We start from the raw sequence: 11,026 nt of genomic DNA, 5'->3' as shown, positions 1-11,026 counted from the left end.
GCAGTCTGCAGTGAACATCTCTCAGCTGATTACTTTCGCGGTTTCCCCGCACCTTTTGTTGCGCTGCCTCATCTTGAGAATGAGGCTAGACGAGAAAAGTACTGGGGTGGGTTCTGGAAATATGGCGGAACAATCAAGCCGGAAATACATACGATATTAGCTCGTGAAATTGCTATTTACTTATTCGCTACATATGCCGATCTAAATAACGAAAAGCCTCTTAAATTGGAGCGTTTGAAATGAAATCAACTGCCGTCAAAGATCCGAGTTAATGAGGTAATAACGCGGGTTTCTTCGCCGGATCATCGGGGTGGAAAGAATGGAACCATCAACAGTGGGCGACACGGATTCGGGAGATTTTTACGTCGGTGGAAGAGATACAAGTAAGTAATCTAAATCCTCGATCTACGAAGAAAATAGGCCGGCTACTATAGATTTGGAGCGCTGATGCAAAATATGCCCATAAAATTAAGAAATTGACCTAGGGTATACGCACAGTAGGCAGAAAATTGTGCAGTCCCTCCGGGTACTACTATCTTTGTTAAACTTTGTTTTATAAATAATGAGTGTCAGACAAAACTGAGAGGAGAGAAAGGTGTAATGGTATGATGTACAGTTATACCCAAAAACTGAAACACCTGAAAAACTGTAACTCCCTTGGGCAGCAAAACTGTATAACTCATAAAGGAAACAACAGCTTGAATGTGAAATTTGGACATTAGAATGTTTTCTTTCAGTTGTGCAGTATAACTGTGTGACAAAACATTCAATGACTGACTCAACAGGAAGCAGTAAATGCTCCCCTAAACTTGACCTTGGGGAACACTGACTGTCTTGTGAAACAAAACTCAACGTTTCCCTAAGGCTCAGTCGTCGTTAAAAACCATAGAAGTATCCTTAAGTTTGCTTGTTGGTAGTTTTTATATCTTTTTAATAATCCTATTTTCTCTGTTCACGCACTGTTTCATCTCACTGTTATGTAGGTGCATGCGCTAGTCTTGTGCTTGTGATATTATGCGTGCGCTTTGCTTAATTTATTTGACGTGTGTGCTTAGTTTGTAATTTAACGGTTTACATTTATTTACGTAATTTTCCTTATTATTTTGTCTTGTCTGTAACTGTGCTCACATCGTGGGTGGCTCCTCATAAAATGTTCTCCAATTGGTATAGGATTTAATGGAGCTGAAACCAATTGTGGAACTGCATGCATTTAGGCATCCTACTGATGAACAGTTGACAGCAATTAGATATTTTCAGGAGCGACATTACGTTCATGGTCTGGCCCCTTAGAATCATTTAGTACTTATTGTTTATAATTTAATTTATGACAGCAAGCCTCCTTGAGCCTGATTCGTCAGATCCTATGAGAAATGGTTTGGTGGAGGAACTTCAGTTGGTTCAACCACAGTTTGTTGAGAGGTATTTATGTTTTTATGAACCTGACCACTCTTAGCTTTACTTTGCGGTTGCCTCAAGAGAAAAATAATAACAAAAAGTATTCAAGACATATGCAGGGATGTAGCTAAGAAAACACTAAGCCGGTTCATCAATAAGCCCAGCTGGCTTTTCTGGCCTTGGCAGCTCTAAAAGTTTACCTTTGTTTTCAAGCGACATCCCTGCATTTAGGTTACTGACCAAGTGTTTAGCCAGGTTTTTTTTTTCAAATGTTTATTGACGTGAGACACAATCGGGATGGTCCTTAATCATACAAAAAGAACAAGGCCAATATCCAGGCATCTTAACTGAGCAAGCTTGGTTGATGAAGGAATTTTACATGGGTAAAAAACACCATTTTCCTTGTGAACACAGGAAGCAATCCTGGGTAGGCAAGTTAGCCCCATCCTGCCCACTCAGGAAGCAAATGGAAGAACAGGGTTTGGATTATCTCGCCTGCACGCAAGGATAGCCATTGGCATGTAATAAATGTTTATCTTAGACTACAAAAACCAGGCAGCATATAGTGTGCCCAGACACTGCTTGATAGCCTCCATCATCAACTGGTACCCATGCTTCCTTTCTGGGCCTATCCAGGGGGAGGGGAAAATAATGCTTAAATATCTTTTTAGTCTACACCAATACAACAGATATGGGGAACAATAGTTGATTCGCTTTTTTGGCATTTTTATTGTTGGCAGCACCTGTTGTCCACAAAAGCCACTGCTGTATCTTACAATGGCTGCATGTATGGCTGGATTAGGTGGAATACTCTTCGGTTATGACATAGGTAAGTAGGCAAGCGAAGGAGAAAATAGCTTTGCACAAGGGGATGCAATTATACTTATGGTCTAGCAGTGGTTTAATGTTCAATGAATGACACATGTTAAGTCTTGGCCATGATATATGATGTAGTTAACAGGGAATATTTAAAAAACTTGTACTTACCCAAGTTGTGTTAATTTTATAAAGTTTTAACCAATGTCCTTAATTAAGTGTTACAAATTTCAATTATTTTGAACCAAAATTTGATCTTTAAACTGATGTCAAAAAGATTTCTCCCCATTTTTCAAGGTATCTTTGCCATGCCTATATCTCACATATTGTTCTGCTTTGCTAGATATTATTCCTATTGTCATTATAAAAAGTGTTTTTGTGCCATTTGTGTACATTAATTTCCTTTGTACCAGGAAGTATATAATTTCCTTGTCATTTGTGTTAATTTATTTTGACTGATTTTGCTTTGCATTTCAGGCAAAATGTGTTACTTAATAGTAATTATTACAAGTGTTAATTTTCCTTTAATAAGGTGATTTTTTTCAGGTATTGTATCAGGTGCCATTCTTCAACTGAGGACTGAGTTCCAACTGGACTGCACTAAACAAGAGATGGTTGTTAGCTCCATGCTGATGGGAGCTGTGCTGGCTTCACTCACTGGAGGTAATGCATATGAGTGCTACTTGGTTATAGAAAAATTAATACATTAAAAGCAACTGATCATAATCTCAATCAATGTTTCACTGGCACACGTAGCTTGTCTGTAGCTTTCACATAAATTTATGTCTTCTGGTTTGCCAAGAAGCCGCCCCTGTTATCACTTCTGTGCTCTGTTAACAAGGCAAAAAAAATCCCCCTCAATTATGGCCAGGGATAAAACTGACTGTGTTGCCAGATAACCACTTTATAATTTTATACAATAAACTTGAAAGCTGCTTATAGAGTTTACAGTGTGAACAATAGGCCTTGCAAAGGTGGGGGCCAGCAAGAATGCAAACTGAAGTAAACCAACTACCATATTAGCATTTAAATATAAAGAGGGGAAAGGGGGAGGAGGAAGGAAATATAAAAAACATTTGGTCAATGAATTTATTGCTGCACATCTGCTCAATCCAAGAAGCATGAGGTGTACAACTCTGTAGAGGGGGCATTCAAACATGGCCACTCAAAACTGACTGTGTTCCGGATGTCTACCTCCCAGATACATGCAACCAGGGATGGAATAAAAACCTTATTTGCAAGGAAATAATTAATTAAAGTTTCATCTTATTTTCCTAGGATTTATTGTGGATTTTATTGGAAGACGTCTGGCAATTGTCATCAACTCTGTAGTGTTCATTGTTGGGGCAATAATTTTGGCATTGGCACCGTCATTTACAATACTGGTGTGTTCCTTCGTACATCTTTCACTTTCTGTATTCATTACTGGAAGAGTAAAGGGAACAATAATATTGTTAAAGGGGTTCTTAGTTAACAAATTTTTTTTTTTTTGCAGATTGTTGGCCGTTTCATTGTTGGGTTTGGTGTGTCATTGTCTGCTATAGCCGAGTGCATCTACATCTCTGAAATAGCTCCTGCAGTAAGTACTGCTGTAGGTTTCTTATGACTGATGTAAGACCAGTGAATCACATAGTCTGCTTCAGCCCGGTCAAAATTTGCCAAAAAATGGCAACAAAGACCTTGGTCTTGTTTTGCTTTCATCAGGAGAAATATAAGCCAAAACGCAGCAAAAAACGTTTCTCTTGGCTCATAAACAGCCAAAATCAGCCATATTTGAAAATCGCCCTAGAATGCATTGTGAGCCATTAAATGAATGTATACATCATGTAAGCTGATGGATTGTGTCTCTAGGAAGTCTTACAGAAGGAAAGTCACTTTTCTAGTTGCAAATTAATTATTTTAGCAACAAATAATGCTGTAATTGGATGGGATCGTGGTGTTGTCATTTAATTAACAACTTTTCTGTGCGTGTAAAAATGCTATTTCAGTTACAAACAAGATGACATCCAGCTTGTGGCCTCTGCTGCCGACAGCTTCAGCTATCTTGCCTACTACTCAAAAACATTTTGACTGGGCTGTGCTTACACGCATCATGATGGAATGCATGGTTAGAAATATGGTTTCCAAATTTTCCATTTTTTTTCCTGGAATAAAACAACATGCAGCCAGGCCTAGTTTGTTAGGTGAGGGGACATTGGGGGATGCTGAACACCACATTAATCACAAACATAATCTTCTTTACAGAAATGGCGTGGCTTGCTGGTGTCCATAAATGAAGTTGGCATTTGTACTGGACTTTTGTTGGCTTACTCAGTTAATGTCCTCTTCATTGATTTGCCAAATGGTTGGTGAGTCATCAAATATAAGTCTTCTATTTTGTATGTGCAGTTTAAGTAAATATAATTATTATTATTTTGTTGTTTTTGTTATTATTATTATTATTTTTATTATTATTATTAATATTAATATTTGGAAAATGCATGAAAACATTCGGTCACATGCGTTATAAAAGTTATTCTGTAGACTTTGTAAATAAGGTATTTTAAAGTAAGATATATTTAAGTGAAAAGGTTAGGCTATCCTTATCGTATCTTGTTTTTTCAAGGCGCTACATGTTTGGTCTGTCTGCAATCCCGGCTTTCGTTCAAGGTATTGGCATGTTCTTTTTACCACACAGTCCAAGATGGCTCATAGTGAATGGACAAGATGATAAGGTATGTACAGTGAAGAGCAGGCATTACATGCCTCCTTTTTCCATTTGTGTTTCCAGATTAAATTATCAAAATTATCCAGCCTAGAACTTAAGCTGCTTGGCTACATTACCAGCCATATGAACATGTACGCTTGAAATGAGGTGCAGTCAAACCTCCCATACACTTACGAGAGCTTTCCACCTGCAGAAGGTGTTTGTTAGTGGATTCTTGCTGTCTGCTGTTCGTTCTTGCCTGGCCCAGGGGCTTTTTTCTCTCTTTCCCTTCACTCTCCAATTTAAAAACAATTTAAATTTATTCATTTCTTGTTAAAAGTATCTTCAAATATCTTTAAAAATCCGTTGTTTTAATTGTCAATTTTTAGGCTTGTAGAATGATTCAAAAGCTACAATGGTCAGGTGATCCATACGAGGAATTAACAAGAATCAAATCTGGACTTAGAGTGGAATACGTATGTACGCCAACATGTTTGTTTTAAAGAGGTTCAGTCAGACACTTTTTGTGGAGGAACGGAAAGACGCAGAAGGGTGCAATTACCAGTGTTGGCATTTTACTGCATCTTGCTCAGTTTACAGTACCCTCTCTTATGGACAGTACATAATGTATTCTTAAATTAAATTTTCGAAAAAAAATAAGGCTCTGAAACCGCTCCAGAGAATTTTTTTTTAACTTTGCAATAAGTTGTATCATAACATGCTGACTATTATTCAATAATAAGGGGTGTTTACCATTTACAAAAAAATTTCGGAAAATTTCCGTTGGGAATTTCCGTTGGGAAGAGTGCGTTCCATTTAGACGGGTCTCATTCGTTCACAGGCTCCTCTCTGTTCAGTTTCTGTTGCTCCCTCGAATCGTCCGCGAAAGATGTTTATACTCAAATGCCGTGATGAATGAAATCATAAAGTTCGTAGTTGACAAGGAAAATCTGATAAATTCAAAAGATTATGGGGAAAAGTATCCTTGCAGCGGCTGCAACTTTCATGAGACGCTACCTGTGCCACAATAGTAACGCTATTTTGAATGTTTTTTGTCAGCATATTCGATCGATGAATTTAATATACTTGCTTTGCCCAAAGAAAGCTTGGCTTCAGGCACAAATTTTACCTACCATTTATCGTGATGCAGTATATTTTGCAGAACTGATGCAAATACTTGAGTAGAGCAATCGTTTAAACCCTGAAAACTCAACCATGAAGAACTTTATTTATACATAAGACTGACCCGCCATTTTAGTTGAGGAGCCTTGAGACCCGGCTGTGAAAAAGGCTTGGGACTGGTGAGAAAGACGAGAAATCTGTAAATGGAACACGAATTTCCATTGGGAAGTTTCCACCGGGAAAACGGGACTACCTTTTCAGGTTGTCCGTTTTTTTCGGGAATTTTCCGGTGGAACGAACCGAAAAGTCGTGTTCCATTTACATTGCGCCCGGAATTTCCGGAAATTTTTTGTAAATGGTAAACACCCAAGAAATGGGGGTCACCAGACTCGTTTTTTGAGTTAAAAGGACGTAAAGCTAAAATTAAGGGTGTTTTGAACAGGTTATACCGTTGCTATGGTTTCCAGTGACGTCAAAAAACCACAATTTGTTTTTCAATGATTGGGTATTTGTTTGATACCAGTTTTGTATGAGAAACTGCCTGAAACTGTTGTGAACCTCCTTAATCACCTGTTATACGGTGCATATTTCCCTGAACTGAACTTAGCCGTGGAACAATCCCTTTGTTGACGTTTAGCCCTGTTTTTGTTTTTGCAGCATTACAAGTTCACTGACTTGTTAAGCAGTATGGACAACATGAGGAGCAGGATGTTTGTTGGCGGCGGGCTGGTGTTTTTTCAACAAGTACGATCTGTTTTAAAATTTAACAACCCATTCGTACCCAAACAAACGTTGCAGTTGTATTCTAAGTCAATTCTTATATTACTATTTCAGTGGACACTGTAAGTTTATGCTGATTGATTCTCGCAGACTTTTTGAAGTCAAATTAATTTCACCCTTCCAGTCCTGATACATGTGGATTGAGAAAGGAAAAAAAAAATAAACATTAACAAAAAAACCGCGTTAAGGAAGGAAATTAATGTCTAATTTCAAAGGTCAAGCGAGTTTCTTGACAAAAAAACTAAAGAATGAAACCAAGAGGAAAAAAAATAAAATATGAACGAATCTATTGTGAGTACGCACGCCACGACATGTCCTATTTTTCCCTCGGCTCTCTTCGCTCGCAGCATTATCGTTTTATCCTATCCCCCATGGCGACCTGTTCTCAAGCTACTGTAAACATGCTATGTTGTAAAGGTGTTTCATGGCAATAAATGATGAGAAGTTGCTACATTCATGATGATCTTTGTTATGTTTGCAGTTCACGGGTCAGCCAACTGTGATTTATTACGCGTCAACAATCTTCCAAGCACTTGGTTTTCAGAGTGGAGAAAAAGCCACATTAGCTAGTTTGGGAATCGGCATTGCAAAGGTATGCTTTGAGCTTGCGGTTCAGATTGAGTAGCAAACTTAAATATATATATGTGGAGTGGGCCTCTTGCTTTTTTACTACATTCTGCTAAGTGTTTTTTTTTTTACTGCTGATTTTTTTTTCATCAGCTTGTTGCTACAATAATCTCTCTCAGCTTTGTGGACAAAGGCGGTAAGGATTATCACTGTCTGATGTATTTCATTCTTGAAATAGTCTACAGTAGTTAAATAAAAGTCAAGCACTTGAACGCCAGTTTCACAAAAATCTGACGCTAGCTGCGCCCATTTCCGGAACAAAGAAACGCAAATGATCTTCGAAAAGGGAACGAATTACGGAAACAAACGTTTGGAGAGAGCTAGGCCATAAGAAAGTGAGCTTACAATGTGAACTAATCTTACCTCGGATTCATTTGATGTGTATCTAGAATCTTGTTGCATCATCGATCCTTATCGCGCCATTGGACGCATAAGGCCTCTACAGTCTCTCTCCAGCGGGAGCGGTCTTGTGCCGCCTTCCGGATCCCATTCCAGGTCAGGTGCAGGGACTTAAGTTCTTTCTCGGCCGACCTTCGCCAGGTTGTTCTAGGCCTTCCCCGTGCTCGCTTTCCCTCTGGTGTCCAGAATAAACCTTCTTTAGCCACATCGCCGGAGTCCTTCCTCAATCCTAGAAGAATCTTGTTGCAGCATATAATATTCATTTGAATATTTCGTCTTTCGTCAGTTATTTTCTTGTTGTGTTGAGGAAAGGATTTTTTAGTGTCAGTTGATAGAATAGTTTCTTAATTTTATATTAATTCTTATGCTTATTCTTCCCCAGGTCGCCGCCGATTTCTCCTTATTGGCGTATCGATAATGGCTGTCAGCATTTTAACATTAGGGATTATTGCTCATTATTTATCACTTGGACATCCGGCCAGAAAATGTCACTTCAATACCACCACACCATTACATGTACAATCTTCAAATTTACCTTCAAGTTTCAGTGCGCCTCATTTTCCTACTACAACAGCTTCATCGTACCCATTTACAAATTCTACATTACTTTTAGTGAACTCTACAGGATCTGTAAACCATACAGAACCAACAGTGACCTCAGCTAACAATGGACTGCGGTATTTAGCCCTTAGTGCTCTGGTACTGTTTGTTGGTGCCTACTCGTTTAGTTTTGGACCAGGTAAGTTCGCTCAGTCTGCGGAGGAATAAGTACCATTCCCGGTTGGCATCTGTGTTTTCATTTCCGTCACAGCTCTGGTCAACACTTTGTTTCGTGACTAACTAGTAACGTCATTTCATTTGTGTTCTTTTTCGTTAGTTTGGTACTTTGTCAAAGCGGAAAAATTTAAGGGACACTGTCACGGAGATTTTAATGCTCTTCGGTTAAAAGTACTAAAATTGGCGAATAAGTCTTCTTGTACATGTTATGCACCTAGTACATCGAGATCAAGATATAAAGTAATTTGCTGTTAAAGGGGGCCATAATAATTTTTAGTTTTTTTTTTCAGACTACAAGGACAAAACTTAAAAAATCAGCCTGACTTTTTCAAGTTGAGATCTTAACTTCCTGATGGCATCACAACAATATCACTTGTTTATCGCTTTAGGGCACTTGTATGGCGATTTTTAACAAAATAGGACCACTATTCGTAGTTTTCATATGACTTTGTTGAGTTGAAGTGAAACTGCTGACAGTGTCCCTTGAAGCCGCGCCATTTGCGCCGTGTACCGCACTTTAGATCCAGATATGGTGTACCGTCCGGCCCTAACAAATTGTCGAACATGTTTGCCTCAACAGTATCTTGGTTGCTACTAAGTGAAATCTTTCCAGCTGGTATTAAAGGCAGAGCGTTTTCTATCGTCACTGTACTCAACTGGGGAACAAACCTGCTAGTGTCTCTTACATTTCTGGACATGCTCAGTAAGTACAGAATTGCTTAGAACCCTCGTTCCCAGTGAGAGGGAGCGAGAAGTCCTGGGAACAAGATTGTCGTCATGCTCTGATAAATTCAAATCAAATTACGGCCGATCATGACATCATTAAATTTTGCTGGACGAACGGTTTTCTTTCTTTGTAGGTAGCATCGGAAGTTCGACGACCTTTATTTTCTACGCAGTGATATGTATTGCAGCGGTACTATTCATTTACAAATACGTTCCTGAGACGAAAAACAGAACATTGGAGCAAATCTCCGCAGAGCTCAACGCCAGGTAACTTGAGTTAAGCCATGTTCCCAGGGTCTTAAAGAGGAGGAGGGGAGGGATAGGGCAGAGAAACAACTGCTACAAGCGTTTGCACAAGACGTACTGAGGCGAGCAGCATGGTACACCGGCATTGAAACTGGTCAATAAACAATCTTACAGTGCCTGAATTTTGTGCTAAAACCGCAACTAGCCTCACAAGGACGACATTTTTAAGTTGTGCTCAAAAGACACAAGTACATTAACGCCGTCCTTTTCTAATTTATAGGAAACGTTAATCACGATTCCCTTTTTTTCTCAGAAAACCCCGAAAAATCCTGCCAAAGAAACTCAATTGCTGTGAGAAGGGAGGAAGACGAAGATTAAGGGACCTAAGGTCCAGACCTTCACCCAGCGGATCCACTACTGATATGTTACTCCCCAATTCTTGCTGACTGTAGCTTTCGCTTCCTAAGCACAAGACAGAAGTACTGAACGAAAAGAAGAACCTAGGCACCAAATACGGTGTTTTACCCTACAGCGCCGGTGTGACCAAGTTCTAATTTCTCCTAACATCATCTTAAGTTGCCAAGTCGTCCGATAGAATGTAAGGAAATCAACTAGGGAGTGTCATCTTGATGTAGGGAGAGTTTAGACTTCGAGCTTTAACATCTTGACGTGTGAGTTGATTAATGTCTTCATGGTAATTTGACTCACGCGATTCATTAAATCAGAGCAGGGAGGCAAAAACGTCTTGTACCAAGAAAATGCCATTATGTTATTCTGACAGCGGATATGCTCCAGAATATTGGCTTCCTTTGCCGTATTTATCTTTAAATTAGTATTGATTTTATATTTATTTTTTTATTTGCCAAGTTTGAATTCAGTAGCCGTTTACTCTCCCTTTTCCCATAAACCTTACTGTATATTTAACGAAAATTTAGGTTAAGCGATTATATTTTTAACATATTTAAACAAACCAATAAGTTACGAAGGTTTGTATTTATACACAACAAAGGAAGCACATGATATTCTTCAATCATGGTATAACTGACAAGCATCTCCTTAAGTGGTCGAAAGTGGCAACTTACACAACAAAACGGTCTCTCGGAGGTTGTGCTAATACACCGAAGAGACAAAAAGGAATTCTTATCTTTTGTGAACCGCTTGGAAAACGTAGAAATGATAGCAATGTGTGGGCTAACATTGCTCACACTCTTCAGTCGGGAAACAAGTGTCGTTTTATTGTCAAATTCTCGTCCTCGAGTTTCCGATTTTATCATCCAATCAGAATTAACACGTGCTCTCTGAACTTGATTACGTCACATGTCGATGTCGGGCTACGTCATAGCTGATGATGTGACGTAATGTTACTTAGCGAATACAGGATCTCGAGAGAAGAACACTACTTGTTTGTTTTTCCGACTCCGACTTCAATAAAAATTTTTATATCAAATTAAT

At 38.9% G+C, this 11,026-nt stretch overlaps 1 protein-coding gene across 1 annotated transcript; it reads left to right on the top strand.

Moving 5' to 3' along the window:
* The first annotated feature begins 109 nt into the window (after positions 1-109).
* On the top strand, positions 110-11,025 carry LOC144646653 (solute carrier family 2, facilitated glucose transporter member 12-like). The gene is made up of 16 exons (XM_078506311.1): positions 110-383; positions 1,332-1,419; positions 2,136-2,224; positions 2,758-2,874; positions 3,490-3,596; positions 3,707-3,790; positions 4,456-4,559; positions 4,817-4,925; positions 5,287-5,373; positions 6,677-6,763; positions 7,281-7,391; positions 7,520-7,562; positions 8,208-8,564; positions 9,183-9,305; positions 9,463-9,595; positions 9,888-11,025. The coding sequence occupies exons 1-16, from the start codon at positions 320-322 to the stop codon at positions 10,018-10,020; spliced, it is 1,836 nt and encodes a 611-aa protein (XP_078362437.1). The 5' UTR covers positions 110-319; the 3' UTR covers positions 10,021-11,025.
* Position 11,026: the final 1 nt, after the last annotated feature.

Source organism: Oculina patagonica, chromosome 3, assembly GCF_052425735.1.
Source record: "Oculina patagonica isolate OP01 chromosome 3, crgOcupat, whole genome shotgun sequence".
Classification (NCBI taxonomy): domain Eukaryota; kingdom Metazoa; phylum Cnidaria; class Anthozoa; order Scleractinia; family Oculinidae; genus Oculina; species Oculina patagonica.
This window is presented reverse-complemented; position numbering and strand designations above follow the sequence as displayed.

Coding starts and splice junctions, on each gene's coding strand:
- LOC144646653 (XM_078506311.1), top strand. CDS start 320: ATGGAACCATCAACAGTGGGCGACACGGATTCGGGAGATTTTTACGTC. Junction 7,392..7,519: donor TGGGAATCGGCATTGCAAAG/GTATGCTTTGAG, acceptor TTTTTTCATCAG/CTTGTTGCTACAATAATCTC. Junction 7,563..8,207: donor CAGCTTTGTGGACAAAGGCG/GTAAGGATTATC, acceptor ATTCTTCCCCAG/GTCGCCGCCGATTTCTCCTT.